A 19,513-nucleotide genomic window follows, 5' to 3' on the forward strand; every position below is an offset into this window, starting at 1 on the left:
CTGTCTTGTATGTATGTATAAAAACCGATGCCCCTTAGTTTTCTGGGGACCTCGTCAGTTGTTGACTTTAATTCCTGAGTAAATGGAGGTCCTACAGAAAGTCCTTTCCCATACCTGTATCTTGTGGGATATTGCAAATGTTTTCTTCTAGGAGTTTCATTGTTAGGTTTCACATTGAGGTAATTGATACATTGGAATTGAGTTTCCTGCAAGATGATAGTTGTTGGTGAGTTTCATTCATCTATATGTGTGCATCCAATTTTCCTTGTTCCATTAGTTAAAGATACTATCTTTTGTATATTTGACTTTTTTTTAGTCAAACATCAGATGTCACTCATGTTTGAGTCTGTTTTATTCCACTCATCTACTTATCTATTACTGTGTCACTACCATGCTGTTTTTATTCCTATAACCTTGCAGTGTAGCTTGAAATCTGGTATGTCAATCCCTCAAAAATTGGACTTTTTGCTCAGGATTGTTCTGGCTATCTGGGGTCTTTTGTGCTTTTACATGAATTTAAGGAGTCTTTCTTTTTCCGTAAAAAATATTATTTTGATTGGGTTTTCGTTGAATCTGCAAATTGCTTTTAGTAGGATGGTTATTTTCACAATACTAATTGTACCAGCCCATAAGCAGTGGAGGTCTATTTATCTTCTGATATCTTTTCAACCTCTTTATTCAAAGATTTAAAATTTTTATTATAGATACTTGTTTCACCTCCCTGTTTAGGCTTACTCCTAGATTCTTTTTTTTTTTTTTTTTCGGGGTGGTGATAGTGAATGGGCATGTTTCCATGGGTTCTTTCTCAGCATGCTTGTTATTGATATACAGATAAGCTGTTAATGATGAGTCCTCTGTGAATGAAGACAATAGTAAAGTAGTAAGAGAGTCTATTGACTAAAAGTATTGCCAGTATATAACCTTGTCTCAAAGTTTGGAATACTTTAAAATCCTGGCACATAGGAAAGGTACAAAATATAGACAGAGGAAATTGCATAGCAGAGTCTCTAATACCTTACTTAGCCCTCCAGAAAATCAAACAGTGCTTACTTGCAAGTATTTCAGAAGACAGGGAAGTACTGTTGTTTTATGAAGGCAATCTGTTAAAAGAATATGCCCAAATGAAGCATTTAATTAGTTGTGTTTAATTCCAATATAAGTTATTTTTAAATTTATTCAAGTTTTAAGATTCTGTTAGCTATTTTATATCTTTGTAGGCCTCAAAAGAATATTCTATGTGTGTGTGTGAGTATGTATGTATGTATGTGTGTGTGTGTGTGTGTATATATATATATGTATATATATACATATATATATATATACATATATATATACATATGTATATATGTATATATTCTCTGTACTACTTCTGAATCAGTGAAATTGATATTTAAAATTGTAGACTCAATTCTATAAATAATCTTGTCACCCTACAAGTATAGAAAGGAATTTTGGATTTACAGTACACTTTAGATGTGAATGTAAGAACCAGTGTTCTGAATAAGAACTCATTATGATGATCTTGGAGAAGGTATTGAAGCACTCTGTAATCTTTGGTGTTCTGATCTTTGGGAAGAGGGTGTTTTCAGGACCTGACACACGGTGATGCAGAAGGCTACAGCGTGCTTCACTGTGCGCACAGGCACCAGTGCTTAGAAACACTCAGGAAGTGCTCACCGATTTCAGCTTTATAGCTGTTTTCTGAGCAGGTCATCGTTTTTGTTGTTGTTTGTTTTTCTTGAGAGAGACTTCAGGTGGCACATTACAACTGCCCTCTTTAACATTGCCTTTAAATCATTTAGCAGTGTTGACGCTACTCTCAGTTTTATTCATTTGACAACACTTAAAATCATTTGGTAACTCTCTGAACTACTTTGAGGGTACTGGATTTAGAAGGCATTGAATATAAAGCGTTTCTGAAATGTGACTCCCAAGTTTTTTTTATGTGAATATTCAAAGGCCTCCCTTCTTAGTATTTTATCTTTTTTGGTTGTTTCTTTATGAGATAGATTCTCCATGTGTAGCCAGGGATGGCCTTGAGCTGCCAGTTCCTTGCTGTGTGGCCTCCCAAATGTTGGATTTGCAGATGTGTGCAGTCATTCTTGGTGTTGTCATTTGTTTTTGTTTGTTTGGTTGGTTTACAGTCATTCTTAACCCATCATTTTGTCATTCTGGGATAAAATGGTCCTTCCTCTGTGTGTGTGTGTGTGTGTGTGTGACTTCATTAGTGGCAGCATCCCACTTCTTATAACCATGAAATTGATCTCTTTCTGTTTTTCTCACATTTTTGGATTGTAGTGTTGAAGATCATTTTAGGTGTAAATGCATCATATTTTTATACAGAGCATAAGTTTTGATTAAATGTTTCAAATGCAAGAATTAAAGCATTCTACCTCTCTACCACTTAAAGTCTTGAATGACTTACTGATGTTGATCATTTGATTGACTCAAGTTATACCCAGAGCGCTGGGACAGTAGAGAGGAGAGTAAGAGCTAGAGCTGCTGTCGTCACAAGCATTCTGAAGGACTCATTCACCTTCAGTTGATCCTGTTTCATGTAACCAAATATTGAAGAAGAGAAACTTAAATGTCGGTGGTCCTTTCTGCTGCTGATTATGGAGTTGTATTGCATGACTACATTGCAACAGATGAGAAATTATTGTGTAGGAATTTCTGTACTCATTTTTAATGTTGATTTTTTAGTAGTATTCTATGTGCATATACAAATATTGCCCTGCTTATTTTGGCTTGGAAGTTGGCTATTTTATTTTTCATTTACTCATTCATTTGTTCATTCATGCCATGTTCTGGGAATTGATCCCAGTCTTGCTCCTGAGGCAGGTGCTCTAACAGAGCCACCACCTTAACTTTTGGTTCCTTTCAAGGTTCCTTTTTCTTTCTTGATGACAGACTTTCAGAAATAGTGGTGTACCCTAAAACCCAGGAGGCCATGACCCACGCTTATTTGTGTGATGATGACGTGAGCAAGGCAGAGAAAAGAATCCGTTTCCTCGCTCCTGTGCGGCAGGCGTATGAAAGCCCAGCGACCTTGTGGCTGATTGTGGATATTGCTACATGGTTTCTTGGCATGATCAAGGTTCCTGCTGAGAAAATCTGTCTTTGGGACTGCAACATACTGTTGCCAGGAAACTTTAAAGGCAAGGTGTAGTTTCAGTTAGAGATATGTTTTTAAAATGTGGATAAGAAATGAAAGACAAACTACATGTGTACGTACACACATGTATACACACATACACTTTAATTTTGTTGTATAGAATTTGTGAGAACAATGCCATAATTGACCAGTTTTTCTGAGTTGTTATAAAGGGTAATTTTTTTTGTATAGTTACAATGCCAGTGATTGCCTTATAAGACAAATGTGAAATGATTATTCTTTGTCATCTTATATTAATGTCCTTGACAGCATAACAAATGACTACAAACTTGACAAAGGTTCCTGTTACTGTTGTAGAATTCAGAAGCCCCAGGGCATCGAGCAATTGGTTCATTCCTTGTCTACAGGGAACCTGCCCGCACTTCGCACTTCTCTCCTAGCTTCTGGTGGCTTCTGGAATCCTTACTGTTTTTTGACTCCTAGACACTAGTTTGTTCCTTCACATAGCCCATCTGTCATTATCTGAGGATGCTTGTTAGTGGATGAGGACCAGCCCAGATCATCCAGGACAGTCTCATCACGGTCTCTGTGACTCCACTCCCCTGAAAACATAATGTCACATCCACAGCTTCCTGGTGGGCACATGTGTGGGGCCTGCCCGCCAAGCCTCTCTTGTTTGTGCATATTCTTCTGTTATCAAGAAAGAACTTAAAATGCGGAGCTGTTAGAGGAAAGATCCTTAACTTTGCTTGAAGCTGGTTTTTCAGCTTTGTCTTTGAGATATTTTATGATCATTTATCCTGGGAGCCCTAGGGATATTAAATATTTTACCAAAGGTCATGTGTGTAGACAGCTTACTTTTATTTGAGGCAGGGTTTCTTTTTTCTCAGAATGGCAGTGAGCTTTCTATGTACTCAAGCATGACTTCAAACTCACTCTCCTGCCTCAATCTCTTAAGTGCTGCACCTGTCCTGGCCCCTTCATATCTGCGTGACACTCAGCAGCCTATCTTTAAACAGCCGCAATGCCAAATTTTTACTCTTAATTTTGTGGTTGTATGCTTCGTATATTTTTTGACAACCCTTGCCTCTGTGTTTCCTGAGCTCTGTATCCTCCATCATTCAAGAAGAAATTGTGCTTGCAGTTTGGTTCATAAATGCTCACTTCATTGCTCTGATAATACAGTAAACAATGGGATGTTAGACGTGTGTGTGTGTGTGTGTGTGTGTGTGTGTGTGTGTGTGTGTGTGTGTGCGTGTGTGTGTGTGTGTGTGTGTGTGTGTGTGTGTGTGTGTGTGTGTGTGTGTGTGTGTGTGTGTGTGTGTGTGTGTGTGTGTGTGAGTGTGTGTGTGTGAGTGTGTGTGTGTGTGTGTGTGTGTGTGTGTGTGTGTGTGTGTGCCCGTATGTATGTATGTATGTATGTATGTATGTATGTATGTATATGTATATGTATATGTATATGTATATGTATATGTATACTCTAGTCCTGGCTTTGTCTGTGCTTCAGAGGTGGACTGTTAAACCTATCAGAATTTCAGGCCTGCAGTATTACATTAAACCAATTTTGTTTAATTTTTTTCCCTAATCCTCCTTATGGGAAGTTGGCTATAGGTGTATTTGCATGTAATCATTGGTATCTTCAACTAATGAAACCTTTCCTGTGTTTTTGATTATGACATTAGTAGAATGGTAGTTACTCTTACTCAGGTAGGACTTGCCAGTTATTGGATGCCCAGAGCGGCACTAATTCCTTTGCATGTCATATTTGAACCTTACTACAGTCTTGCTTGGCAATACCTTCCTAATAATCACTACTAGTATGGTTCCCAGATTATGCAAATGAAAGTTGGTATAGAGAGGGGATAGGCAACTTGGCCAGAGCTGTGTAGGTAGGAAGTGGGTGTGGTAAGCTGAGAATTTGAACCTTACTGTCATCTAAGTCTTCCTTGTTAGGCATTCTTAATATCGTCTCTATGTTAGACTATATAACTTCAGTGAGTGTCACTGGGTACAACATCATGGCCTGTGGACCAAACCTGACCCACATGCGGATGGCTACCAAGCATTAATTGTTTTTAATATTTTATATCTTTGTAAAAATCAAGTGAAAAATATATTGTGACAGGTAAAAATCATATAGCATTCAGTTTCCATGTCCCTGAAAACCTTTTTGATGGAACCCACCCTTCTCTATCTGCTGTTGTGGTTACACTGCCCAGTGAGCAAGCTAAGGAAGTGAGTATTCACTTGCAGAGGTCAGGAGTTGTGACTGTGTACATCATTCCCATTCCTCGGGAGTTTGCCAGTTCAACGAAATATTGCTGGTAATTCGTCATCCATCTTTGCATTGCTCTTATAACAAATAATGAAACTTTCCTTTGGGGCAATACATTTCTTTTTGAACAAGACATTTTAAATTGAAGTTTAGATTGTCTTAGGTTATCACTCAAGGAATTGCACCAAAATTTCTCAAAAATATTGACACTTGTGTGTGGAAAAATGTATCTGTACCTGACATTCGGTACCTGTCACTGCCACATTTTTGTTTTTGAAACCCTTGTTAGTTTTGCTAGGCTGCTGAGCCAGTGAGGCTCCAGCCCTTCCTGTCCTTCCTGTCTCTGCTTCCACCAGTTTGGAGATTACAGACACGCCTGGCTCTTCATGTGGGTTCTGGGCAACTGAAGTCAGAGCCTCATGCTTGGGTAGCTGACCCTATACCCACTGAGCCTTCTCTCCAGATGTGAATCTCTTCTTTAAGGTAGGGTGGTATTTCTTACAGTGTGGATATTCACACTTTCCCTACCCACTCATCCACTGTGGGCATTTAGATTGATGTTGGCATTTTGCGTAGTGCTCCAGTGAACAGGAGAGTGCCCATTTGTTGCTGCTTTATTGGAGCGCTGTGATCACAATTGCACATTCCAAGGAAGCGTGCGGAGTTAGTTTTGTATTAATAGTCACCCGAGTCAGGTTGGTTATAGAAGAGTTCATCTATTCCTGTACCCGGAGATATGCAGAGGTTTCAGCTGGGCCATCAAGAATCGTTCTGCTTTTGTGTGTGAGCTCTACCATCTGTTGTACTGAATTGAGTCTTAGGGTCTCAGGCAGGAGGTGACACTGTCCCAGTGTGAGCAGGTTTCTTGGGATAGTTGGGAGAGAGATGGGCACTCAGAGCTGGACCAGCTTCTTCTTCCTTCTTTCTTGGAGCCATCTCTCCAGCTCCCTGCTGCAGTTGTTTTACTCAAAGTGGTTTTCGTAGCACCAATAATAAAACCCAGAGACAGATATCAGGGTTCAAGCTGAAGATTATAAAGGAAAGCAGCTAGCCACTAGAGAGTTATTACCTCTACCAAGGTTCAGACCAAAAGGGTGCTCCTGTCCTCAGCATGACTGCAAACTGACTGACTCCTGTCTCCTCTACTCTTATATTCCTCTCTAGCGCTGGGATTAAAGGTGTGCACCACCACCACTGCCCGGCCTCTATGGCTGACGAGTGTAGCTGCTGGGATTAAAGGTGTGCACCACCACCACCGCCTGGCCTCCATGGCTGACTAGCATGACTAGCTCTGCACTCTGGTCTTCAGGCAAGCTTTATTTGTTAGATCAGAAACAAAGTATCACCACAGTGTTGTCCACACAGTGTATTCTGATCTCACAGTTCCCTCCTTCATCCCCTCCCAGATCTTTTCACCCATCCAACTCCATCCTTCTTTCTCTTTCTTTAGACAACAAACTAGCAAATAAAAAACAAAGAAATCAGAATTCAAATAAAAAGAAAAAGCACAAGAAACTAACACACGCGCGCGCGCACACACACACACACACATACACACACACACACACACACACACACACACAAACCCACAAAACGAAACAATAACTCACAAGCAAAAGACCAATAAGATTTTTTTAAAAAGCCCCTAAAAGCATTATGAAGCAAGCAAAAATCTACAAAAACACTACTAAGTTCCTTTTGTGTTGGCCATCTACTGTTGAGCATGGGACCTGCCTCTAAGTATGGTTTATATGCCCAGTGAAACTCCATTGGGAACAACTTAGTTTTTCCGTTGCAAGCATATGTCAGTTGGAGACAGCTTCTTGGTTGGGGAAGGGATTTTGTTTGGGTTCTTTCTAAACTCCATCTCCTGGTTGGAAGTCATTAGCTGATAGCAGCAGAGAAAAAAAGCTCACTACCTTTCTTTATTTAAAATTTGTTTTCTGTTTTGTCTAATTTCATTTTTATTGTCTTAGGATCTTCTTTTATGTCTTACTCTTTCTGATTCTGTTCTAATGAATAAAATCTTGTCTATGACCTTGAAGTTCTAAATGTTCCCAGTTATTAGTTGGAAGCAGCAGAAGGAGCACTAAGTGGCTAAGAGAACTGGTGCCTGGGCTGTAGCAGAATGCTAAACAGCAAATGCACCCTGGAGACATTGTGATAAGGTTGCAAACTCAAACATATACAAGAATGAAGCATGTACCCAGAGGTCTTCACAGTGTCCTTCTGAACACAGTGCTAAGAAAGAGAATCTTCTATCCCAAAGCAGTTAGTAAAGTAACAGAAACCAAAATTTATGAGGCATCGGGCCTTTCAACGTCCTTGAAAACAAAGGTCTTGCTAGGTTCCCAGGCTGGTGTCCAATTCTTCATCCTTCTGCTCAGGTGTCCCTGGTACTGGGATCACAGGAATACGCCTCTGTGCCAGGCTTGTCCTTCAGTCCTTTAAGTTGTCAGCACAGGAGTATGTATTGTTTGTAACCTTGGCTATGTGTCCTCAAAGGAAGACTATATTTGATAAATTAATGCTTTTTAGTGTCTGCCTTCTTGAAGACCTGAGTACAATTCTTGTTTTGCTTCACACATAATGGGAGTGAAATGGTGACTGGTGGATGACTTCTCTTTAAAACTGCAAATAGAATTGGATATGGAAAGAGACCGAGACCACTGGTGATTCCTCTTAGTAACAAAAGTTGGGCCATGGGCTACTGAATAATAGCTCTAACAGTCCATCAGTGCTGAGCAAAGGAAGAAACCTCTGAGCCTGTTCAGAAAGGAGGAAGTCTTTTATAAGAGAGGGAAGGTCTTTGAGTACCACCATCTTGCTAGGACCTATATCAGCAGATGGCTCCCAAGAAGGTTTGGATAAACTTGTAATGACAGTGTTTAGGCTCATGTGACAGATGAGCAGTGGAAGAGCGCAGCCCTCAGAGTGGGGCAACAGGATCTACCCAGTGCCCCCCTCTCACCTCCCTACCACTCCTCACCTCTTCTTTTCCTTCTTTTTCTTTTTTTTTTTTTTTGAGAAAAGATGTGTTGTTTTCTCATGTTTTGATAAAACATCATGACCAAGGAAAGTTATAGAAGGAAGGGCTTATTTGAGCTTGTGGTCTTTGTAGCATGTGGGGCTGAGACCCCTGGCTCAGCGGGTGTTTGAGTCTGAAAGATGGCTTCTTAGGGATGTAAATAAGGCACTGATGATCGATTCAAACTAAAAGTGCTACTCACCAGGTCCTGCTTAGTGACTCACTAGGTAACTTAGTCACTTAGTAACTATGGCTGTAACGTTAGAAGTTAGGCAATCAGAGCAGTAAATGGAGGTGCTCTTTTCTCTAGGTAAATGTTGAATTCAGACTCACTTTATGCAAGTTTCCTGGCATATAATGAAAGAATATGACATGCTAAAAAGACTTGTAACTCATTATTTATAACCCAGACAAGAGATGACCCAGATAGTGGAATGGCCAGCTGGTGTGTTCAGTATAGCTGCTACAAAAAGACCAAGAGATCCAATACAGAGGATGGACAATGGTGTAAAAAGATGGAGCATTTTAGCTGCAATATGTTTCTGTAAAAATAGAATTGCCAGAAAAGTAGGGATTCATTAGCTGGGCTTGTTAATAATAGAGCAGACACAGAAGGAAGGATGGAGAAGAAGGCATGGAACAGAGGCTGCAGCAGAAGGAACAAGCGGGAAAGTAGAGCAGTGTTCGCCACCATCAGTTTATAAAGTGACCTAATGCTGGAACGGAAGCAGGAGAGAGGGCAGTGAGGCCTGAGAGCATCTGAGTGGATGCTCCACACATTTCACTCGTACGTGAAAAATGGAAACAGATCATACACCTCTTCCATTGGCAGTGAAGATGAAATAATAACCTCTGATATCTGTGCCCATTCCCTGTGGTCAGGCCAAGAGGAGATTGGTGAGAGGGAGTGAAAGCCACTGGGGAAAGGCATGTTCATCGCCTTCCAGGAGCTCGCATGAGGTGACCTTTAATTTACAATGCTTATTCCAGCCAGGGTGTGGCAGTGCATATGCCTTTAATCCCAGCACTCGGGAGGCAGAGGCAGGCGGAGCTCTGTAAGTTTGAGGCCAGCCTGGTCTACAGAGTGAGTGCCAGGACAGCCAGGGCTACACAGAGAAACCCTGTCTTGAACCTCCCCCCCCCAACATTTTATTTCATTTTTTTCTTTAATTCTTTTTGATGAGGTTATTCTAACCTTTTGGAAACAATTAAGTGGGTAATGCTATAGAGCAGGTGAGGTTGATAAAGTGCTTGGTTACACAACAGGGTTCCTCCCAGCACCCTGTTTTCATCATTTCATTGTTACTTAAGGAAAGTCAGGAATTCACTGTTTTACTGTGCCCCTTCATTATTTTTAAAACAAAAGCTTGGCTGTACTGAATTTAGATGTTAGTTCATAATAATTAAATAATTAATTATTCATAACAATTAATTTAAAAAGCAGACCCACACAGGACACAGTCCCTGAACACATATGTGCCGGACCAAGGAGGTCTTCCTCGAACTTATGGATCCTGTTTTCAAATAGTTTCTTGTGGGGAGGAGAAGTGAATTTGCCAAGTGCAGATAGAGTTTCTGGCGGTGACATTCCTAAGTGTTACTGCAGTGGTGAAAACTCAGCATGCACCAGAGCAAGGGCAGCGTGACAGTGCTGTGGCACGCCAGGGTAAGTCAGCTGATGTGCGGAGTCCGAGGAAAGAGAAGGAACAATGTGGCCATCTGTTTCTACCCTCTGTTTGTCTGTCTACCCTATTGTGGATCTAAATTTGCTGTAAATAGGATAGTAAGAAGGAGAAGAAGGAAGTATTTATTATTGTTGGTAGTATCATTTGGATTTTGGCTTACACATTTAGAGAGAGCACTGCAGAACTTGAACTGTACCTGAGTGTGAAGTAAGAGGTAGCTTGTTACAGCACCTTCTTCACTCTGGTTTACCCAGGGGCATCGTCTTGTGAAAGTCAGAAAAATGACTCACAGCATTTTACAGCTTAGCTCTCAGTCCCCCGAGCATTGTTATTTTACAACGAGGTCTTTTTAAAATCATCAAACTTTCCCTTTATACATTTGTAGCTTAATTTAGTTTGGGGGTATGAAGATACTTAACTTTTTAGCAAGTGGGCTGTGTTTCTTTTAGTAAATGCCCGTAATATACAAGCATCAGAGGACAACATGGCATTCTCAACTTGGTGACTGGGCACTGAGTGCCTCAGTACCGCCACTTACAACCAGTCGTTCAAACATATCCTTCTACGATTCTTTTAATACTTAAATTCTAAACCCTGTTGAAACAAAAACATCCATTTTTTTTCATTCTTCCAAGAAAAATCAACATCCTGAAAAGATTGAGTTATTTGTTTATGCGTAAGTGCCTTCCTTAAATATGAGGTGCTGGTGTTTATGGCGTGTCCTGTGCTGTGTGTTTACGGCAGTCACTGTGGCCTCTGCCTTTCTCAGGCAGTCCTCTCTGTGGCATAATGTCCTTGCAGTTGCTTCTCAGCAACATCCCTGTAGACTTCATGGCTCCTTTGCTCAAGAAGTCCCTAAGATACTTGGCTCCCAGCCTGGCATTCTGAGTGCAGCTGTCGCCATCTTTTTCTGTGGGCTCCATGTTGTTTCTTCAAAGAATGTCATGAGATTGGGCTTGTTTACAGAGGTCTGCAGGAAATGACATTGGGTTATTGTTTTAATGACTCAGTATGAACAAAAATGTGTTCTAAATCATAAACAATACATCACCACAGCCACTTTGAAAGTTGACTCCTCTCTTGCCAGTGTGAGGGCCTCGGGCCTGTGGCGTGGAATAGGACTGGCCTTTGTGGGCAGGGACCATGGCACTTCATCAGAAACTGTGCAGTGCATGCCAGTGATGAGCAGAGGGTCTCAGCAGCAGGATTTTGTCTAGTCTGGAGCCTTCCCTCCAACTACCGGGGGGGCTGACAACAGATGACATCTGGGCAGACCTACAGTATTCATCCCCTCCTGTGGAGTAGCCTTCTCTCCCTCCATGGCACTTCCTCCCAGGACCTTGTTTGGAGAGCTGCTGTGTGGTGATAGTGAGTGTTCCCATTACTGTCTGCAGCAGCAAGGTAACCACTGGGAGTGGCCTCTGGTTTCAGCAAATTCTTAATTCTTGCCCTCAGTGCTTCTGCTCACGCTGCAGCAGGCCATTAGTGGTCCTCATGCTGCAGAGCATGAGTCACAGTGAAGTTATCTGAAGCCCAGAAAGTCAAGACTAAGCTTTAGGGAATCTAGGTATTGTTTCCTATAGAGGCTGAAGATACCAATAGTGGGTGGTAATAGGTAAATTTATAATTAATATGAGGTAGTCTAGTTTTTTTGTTTGTTTGTTTTGTTTTTGTTTTTTTCAAGTTAGAGTTTCTCTGTGGCTTTGGAGGCTGTCCTGGAATTAGCTCTTGTAGACCAGGCTGGCCTCAAACTCACAGAGATCCTCCCGAGTGCCGGGGTTAAAGGCTTGCGCCTCCACTGCCCCGCTGAAATAGTCTAGTTTTATATGTGTGTGCTTGCGGATGAGTAGATGCAGTTAGGCGTGGTGTCTATGGTGATTGATTTAAAGGTAACCCCGTAGCTTTAATTTTTAAAAGTAGCCATTTAATTCTTTGACATAAAGTCAAAGTGTGTGTGTGTGGTGGGGAGGTAGAGGTTGGGGGGAGGCGCTGTCTCATTAAGATTTGATTTAATTTACTTATTTAATTTCACACAATTAAAAACTATTCTTAAACAAGGTGTGGAACTCATTCTCAATGGCTGTCAGGGTTTTTTTCTCATCAGAATCTTCACAGGCTCCTCTCCCTCCACAGAGAGGAGCTGCCACTTTTCTAGATGGTCTGCCCCCTGTGTCTTCTATGGGGTGAACTGTCTTGTCCTCACTTGAGGTGGACAAATGAACATACCACTACCCTGCCGGCAGCCTGCCGAATGCACGCTTCACTGTATCCACTGGAAATGAAGAGTTTCCATCCTTACTTTCTTTTAAATAGCCATTTAATTGTTGCCTATACAAATCAGCTGTTGGTAAGTTCAGGCCAGTCTGATGTCTTACTAGGTAGACTGTAAGTTAAAGCTGATTGAGTCTTACATAGGCAGGGCTTGGCAAATGCGTTTCATGTTTTTTACTCCTAGAAATCTGGACACCGAGTAAGCAGAAGCTGCCTAGGATGTTTTGCAAATCCTATTTACATTTTGATGGTTCATCCTTAAATCATAAGGTGGTATTACTATGATTATTAATATATTTTCAAGCCAGGTGGTGATGGTGCACCTTTAATCCCAGCACTAGGGAGGCAGAGACAGGCGGATCTCTGTGAGTTCGAGACCAGCCTGATCTATAAGAGCGAGTTCCAGGACACCCTCCAAAGCCACAGAGAAAAGCTGTCTCGAAAAGCAACATAAATATATAAATTTTTCCACATTTAGTCTATGTAAATAATGCCTTTAAACTTTAGAAAGTCTGCTCTCATCAATTGTACCCTTGTACCTAGATGTCAGGAAAGTGCTTTTTGAAGTCAGTTTTATCTTACACTTGTATTGAACTTAATCAGCTAATTCTAACCTGTAGTGTAATTCTTGTATTACCTGCTTGAAGAATTGTTAAAGAGTTTTAATGAAAGGTTTCCTTTTCTAGGGTGGGATGTCCAAAGCATAACTAGGGGTGAGTTATTTTTATCACACGAATACATAGAATTATTTCATATAGAGAGAATGCCTTCTATACTTAAAATTCTCCCCTGAATTTTTTTTTTAACTTTATTTGAAGAAAAATTGTGGTTTTGGGTTCTGCTTTCTCTGTAGTTTTCAGTTGCTTCTTCTGAGTGCGCTCACCCTGGAAGAACTTTTCCTCTGGTGTGTGAGCGAAGAGCTCTGCCCACAGGAAAAGTCTACAGCCGCAGTAGACGCAGTAGATAGAGATGTGCCTGCTGCTTTCCTGTGACACTGCCGTCATCGCCACACAGGTGACATCGGCACCTTCCTGTCATCTGTCTGCCAATGGCGGCAGCAGCAACAAGGTGCTGCCTGCAGCTGCTCAGAACTGCTCCAGGACTGGGAGACAGCGGGGTTCTCGCGGGGGGGCGGGGGGGTCTCTGGGGGGTGGGGACCGAGCCCCAGCAGTGGTCTCCTGCACATGTGCTGCCTTCCCGCGCACAGCATGCCTGCTTGAGTCCCCAGGGGTCTGCATCATGTCCTGGCCATAGTCTGTTTAAAATCAGATTGACTTGTACAGAATCGCGAGCATCACAACATGCGCGTGCTAACAACCGAGGATGAGGGGCAGACACACTTTGCCAGAGGTCGCGCCAGCCTGGTGTTTCAGTGCTCCTTTTCTCTCAGGCTGCCTAGCATTTTTATTCTTAAGTCTGTATCGCCTGGTTGGCTTAAAGTTATAGAACAAGTTGTCACATTCCCAAAGTGGTCTTCATTTGTGCAGTGGGAATGATGTGTTTCTCTAGAAGTATATTTATTATATTAAATATGTGTCTGTTCAAAGTACCACCTTCTACTCCCTTGCAAGTCTAAGCAAGCTTTGTATTGTTTTTTTCAGTCTTATACATGATCTAATTGATGTGCAAATAATGGTTTACATGAAATCCTAAGTTAGTTTAGTCATGTTGAAAAGGGAGAAATTACCTGTTCTATTAGAAGATTCTCCTAAGTTGTTTCCACTGATTAGTATTCATGATTATAAACTAGTTAGAATTATTTTCCTGCTGCTCTTAGAAGAAGTAAAAACAGTGCGAGTGGGCAAGTGGACAGGGACACACTGAGGTTCAGAAACTAGCAGTGGGTTCTGGAGACAGACAGGGCGTGCACGCTAACCCTGAGCTTCTCTGCTGGCAGGATGCCTGCTGCTGGCCAGCAGCTGCATCAAGACTCAGTCCTGGCCTGCAGGCCAGTTCTTCCACATAGACCCATGCACTCTTCCCAACCCTTCTTCTCTATACTTCCTATTTGCCTCCCCCTTTAAGTCTCATTTTCTATACTCACTCTCCATTCATTTGCAGTGGTAAAGTGGACCTGAAAACTTAGAAGGTGTTTCTCTGTTGTGGTATGCGATATTCAGAAATATACATGGAGAGAGATGTGCAGGCTGACTGGCTTCTCAGAGGGTTCTACTACCCCTTCCTAGCTGTGTACCTGGTCTCCCTTCCCTGGATCACTGCCTTTGTGACCCTCAGGATCAGTGAGCCCTTTGGAGACTTACAGCTTACAGGGAATTCACGACCCCATAATTTATATGGTTCTTTCCCCAAATCAAGACATTTTTGAGAGACCAGAAGAGCAGAATGCTATAAATTTACATGCATTGGTTATGCCGGGAAGATTATATTTGACATAGTTAGAAAACTGAGCTGTGAACAAATACCTAAATATTAAAATGTAAATACTCAATGGTTTGCTGCTGCTGATTTGACGACTGCTTCTTATTCCTTCTAGGAGCGAAAGGAGAGGCTATCCAAATTTGAATCTATTCGTCATTCAATTGCTGGGATAATTAGGTCTCCAAAGTCAGCACTGGGCTCATCAACAGTAAGTAGGATTAACTGTGTGCTCTCCAGGGATCACTGTCTCTATCCTTTGAGAGTGTATGCTCACAAACAGAAAAATCAGAGCAGATTCATCACGCTCTGTGCATTGGACTCTATTTACGTTTGAATATAGTGTACCTCAAGTAAATTTTACGACAATGACAGAAACAGCTTATTTGCAGTGGACCTCTCTTACTATCTGTAGGCATTGTGAGGCCACCATTGGATGCTAGAAACTGATGAGTATTGAGTCATTGATACACACATTTTCTGTGCGTACTCCACTGTCACAATATACTAGGCATAGTAAGATACTAGCTATAGGAAATATTAGTTAAAAACAGAACAGTTTCCACAGCATAGTGTGGTGAAGGCTGTGTGAAAGCTCTTGGTGTGCTAATATGCCAAGGGTATTCCTGTATAAGGAAAAAAGCATCACTTAGCATAATCATAATTTAATATTTTTGAGTAAGTTAAGTGATGTTTTTTTCTTATACAGGAAAGTCCTTGCCTCTTTAGCACATGGTTTGTTTTCCTGTGATAAACTCGATAGAACATAAAGTTCATTATTTTAATATAAAATTCATTATTTTAATATAAAATTCATTACTTTAATATAAACACCAAGAGGTTCAGTGTCTTCACTGTGTTGTGCAACCATAGTTACCACAGGGTGCTGCAATTCTTTAGTCCCCCGTAATGGTACTCCATACCTATTGGAAGATGGATGGACACTAGGCGATTAGCTGGGATGAGCTAGGCTTTAATTCTGCGTTGTGTCTGATATGTCAGATGTTACTATCCCTTGGTGTGCTTAGGGTCACATTTTAACATCTTATCAGCTCCCAGAAAGTGCTTTTTTCCCCATACAAAGGGAACCAAGGAACACATCATCCATATCCCAGATACCAGTTCCACATCTGGTATCTTCCCATCTTCACAAAGCTGTCATTTTGCACCGAGAACTGTTTGCCAGACCCTGCTTCTGAAGCCAAAGACAGAGGTGTTGGGCAGTGTCAGCTGCACCTCTTCCAGCCCCCTGGCAATCCTAACGGTTCATTTGAGTTGGAAAGCTTTCAAACCAAATTGAAATTACCGAGTGCCATTCCAACCATATCAGGAACACTGCCCTTTCTCCAAGACTTACATAGAATTGCTCTAATACGTGGCTGAGCAACCCCCTTGTTCCGTGTTACAGCCGCTTGAGTACGGGTGTTACTTCTCTGGTCCATATAATCTCCCTCTCATTATAGCACTCCTTGAAGAACATTATTTAAAATCAGATTCTTAGACGTTTGGGTCCAAGTTACTGTTGCTTAATCTAAAACATTTTTGTTTAAATATCAAAAAGTTTAAATTAGTCAACCCTGTATTTTTAAAAGTCATTTACTGTATTGACATATTTTAATTTTGAGAAGCTTTGAACTGGTCATGGTGAGTTTGAGGCCAGCCTGGTCTACAAAGCGAGCTCTAGGACAGCCAGGACTGTTACACAGAGAAACCCCATCTCGAAAAACAAACAAGCAAAAGAACCTTTGAATTAGAATTTGAACATAAAATAAATGTGCTTCTTTTTATGTAGAGTCACTTGTTTGCGTTTTTCTTGAAAACTGCATCAAGGCTGTGTTTAAGGGTTTATCAGTTGCACTGTCAGCCTTGTGGTCTGTGTCTCTCCCGTCAGCATGGCAGATGCCCTTGTTCTCATGAACTTCCGTGTCCATCTTTGTGTTCCCACAACAAGACAAATTAAAGTTAAATATAACACATTTTAAACACCAGTTGTTTTCTATTATTCTTAAGGTCTTAATATACTTTTTTTTCAGTTTTTAAGTGTTAAAAAGAAAGTAACAAGGAAATATAAATGTTTGTGTTATTATGGCCATCTGCTAATTTCTCCTGCATGGTCACATTCAGGAACACCAACATTATTCTTTTTTTTGATTTTTTTTTTGGTTTTTCCAGACAGGGTTTCTCTCTGTAGCTTTGGAGCCTATCCTGGCACTGGCTCTGGAGACCAGGCTGGCCTCAAACTCACAGAGATCCACCTGCCTCTGCCTCCCGAGTGCTGGGATTAAAGGCGTGTGCCACCAATGCCCGGCTACCATCATTATTCTTGAGTTGCAAGTTTTGAATTACTTGTATTATACATAATTTTTAAGAAGGGATTATTGGGATTAATTTTGTACAGTTTTTAATTATCTGAGACCAAATCTGCTCTTTCGTGTACTAGGTAGTTCAAATGTTTAAAATAAAAAACAGATGTCACACTTCCTGTCTTCTACACTGAAGTATGGCTCCACGGGGATTGTTGCAGTGACCTCCTCACACTTCTAGTTGAAATGTGTGATGTGAAATTGCCAGTGACTACTGATGAAAACGTGCTGTCATTGATATTTATAAATAAAACATTTGTTTTCTTAAACACAAAATGCAAAGTACAAAAGAGAGTTAATCTTTTAACATACTTCATTTTCAGATCCACCAATAACTTCTTCGGTGTTAGTTGAATCTCATTAAATACGTATCTTACGTATAAAGAATTATACGTATAAAGAATTTCAAAGCCCTTTCAGACTTCCTGAGCTCTCCATACTCTTCAGTTGTAAGGACATGCCAGTTTTGATGGATAGTTGGCTGACTAGGGAGAAAGAACAGGCAGGCATCCTATCTTCTGCCACTTTTCCTTCAGGAAGACCCTTTGGAATGACATGGGCATCCCTCAGCTTTGGGGCATCTGCTGTTGGAAAGACTTAGAGATGGGTCCACCACAGTGAAAAGCAAACTTGGATTACTACATTTAGTAAATGTATTGTGATAAAAAAAACAAATATCCAATTTTTCTAATTACCTTCTTTAAAAACTGGCAGCCCTTGGTGTCAGTTCACAAAGATCTTTGGACGGCTTTCACACTCACTTTTAAAAGTAGTATCCTTTACTTGATTACTGGTGGTTAGTTTGTTGTATATTATTATTTTTGTTGTTATTAGCATTAAAAGAAAAAAAAAAGGCTTGCTACACTTACGAAAAATTTCCACAAACTTTGTCACATCTTGTACATATTTTTAAAATGTAGGTGTCATAAATGGAAGAGCAATCACCAAAATATAAAATATGCTCGAGGCCTATTTGGGACATCTTTTTATTGCCAGTAAGATGAATTTTGGGTAGTATTGTGTTGGACCTCTTCATGGCACAAATCAGTGAAGGCTGTCTTCAGAACTAGTTTTCTTTTACTGCCTAGGTATCATCCAGCTCATACCCTGAACCTATAAATCCTCATACATGGATGTTTATATGTTTGCCTTTTACTAATCTTCTTAGTCAGCTTTACTTTTCTGTGACAAAGTGTGTGAGGTAAACGGCACTGAGGAGGAAAGGCTTATTTTGGCTCCTTGGTGGAAGTGCATGTTGACCTCTTACCAGCCACGTGAGCCCTTTGGAAGGGCATGACCCCACACGATCTGTCTCCTTTCCCTGGGCTCTACTCACTGTGGCCTGATTATGAAGTCTTCAAGACTGGGCTTTTGGAGGACACTGTAGATCCAAACTAACTTTATTATTGATGCTGTTTTTTCCATCTTATAATTTGTCTTCTTTCATAAGGATCATCAACCCTGTGTTCTGAGAACCATAGGGATCTGTGTGAAAGGTTCTGTGTTGCTCATAAAATACTCCAACAGTGTGGGGCAGTTTAGTTCTTGTGGATGAGTAGAACACCAGAGAAGTCACTTGTGGTCATAACACGGACGGTTTCATCCACCACTGATTTTAGGAATCTCAAGGCAGTGTAGTTGCCTCTCACTTACTTCTCTCTTTGGGATGAGCATGTATTATTCCTAAGACAGTAGGTGACTTGCATTTCTTTCTGTTTTATGGCTTATAATTGTCCCCATGTGCGTTGTGTTTGTGCTGCTCATTTTCTCTGATGCTGTTTCACCCAGGGCTTTGTCTGCCATAGCTTTGCAAAACCAAGACCAGCCATGTGGCAGAGTAATGGCTTAGCAGAGGTAAGGTGGGGAGTGATCGAGAATAGCTAGCAAGGCAGCTTTAGGCTGAGCTGAACCCTTACGTACAGTTCAACTCTGAGTGCTCCAGAGTTAATTAATTCAGTGAAAAAAATGTCTAATGTGCCTGTGATAAATTTCTCTGACAATACTTTCTCATAAATTTTCTGATTGATAAATATTACATAGATTTATTTTGTGATAAGGGAATAAGAGCAGGTCTGCTAACTTTAAATGCTAGTATTCCTGTGCAGGAAAGTATTGAAGGGTGTGTATTTATGCTAAACTTCAGCTCTGGTACTCCAGGGGATATTTTCTTTAGTGATTTTGAAAATATCAGATTTGTCATTTAATTTTTAATTAGCCGATGAAGGCAGGGCACATGTAAGAAGTGTTTTTGCTTGCATTGAATTTTATTAGGACAAAATGAGATTTTTTTTCCTAACTTGGTTTTTAAACATTTGTTCAGCTCTCTGACATGATCTCTATGAGTGAGAAGCCCCTGGCAGAACATGACTGGTACCATGGCGCCATCCCCAGGATAGAGGC

At 40.9% G+C, this 19,513-nt stretch overlaps 1 protein-coding gene across 6 annotated transcripts in view; it reads left to right on the forward strand.

Annotated features, from left to right (window-relative positions):
• Fer (FER tyrosine kinase) overlaps positions 1–19,513 on the forward strand; it is a 261,687-nt gene that overhangs the window by 98,028 nt on the left and 144,146 nt on the right. For all 6 annotated transcript variants that reach the window (XR_004768769.1, XM_027397739.2, XM_035441167.1 and 3 more), the window contains 2 exons: positions 14,869–14,961; positions 19,434–19,513. The exon at positions 19,434–19,513 is cut by the window's right edge. Coding sequence is in view for 5 of the 6 variants with exons in the window: in XM_027397739.2 (XP_027253540.1) it covers positions 14,869–14,961; positions 19,434–19,513 (173 nt within the window). In the remaining variant the exon portion in view is untranslated. The remainder of the gene's footprint in view (positions 1–14,868; positions 14,962–19,433) is intronic.

This window comes from Cricetulus griseus, chromosome 2, assembly GCF_003668045.3.
Source record: "Cricetulus griseus strain 17A/GY chromosome 2, alternate assembly CriGri-PICRH-1.0, whole genome shotgun sequence".
In the NCBI taxonomy this organism is placed as follows: Eukaryota; Metazoa; Chordata; class Mammalia; order Rodentia; family Cricetidae; genus Cricetulus; species Cricetulus griseus.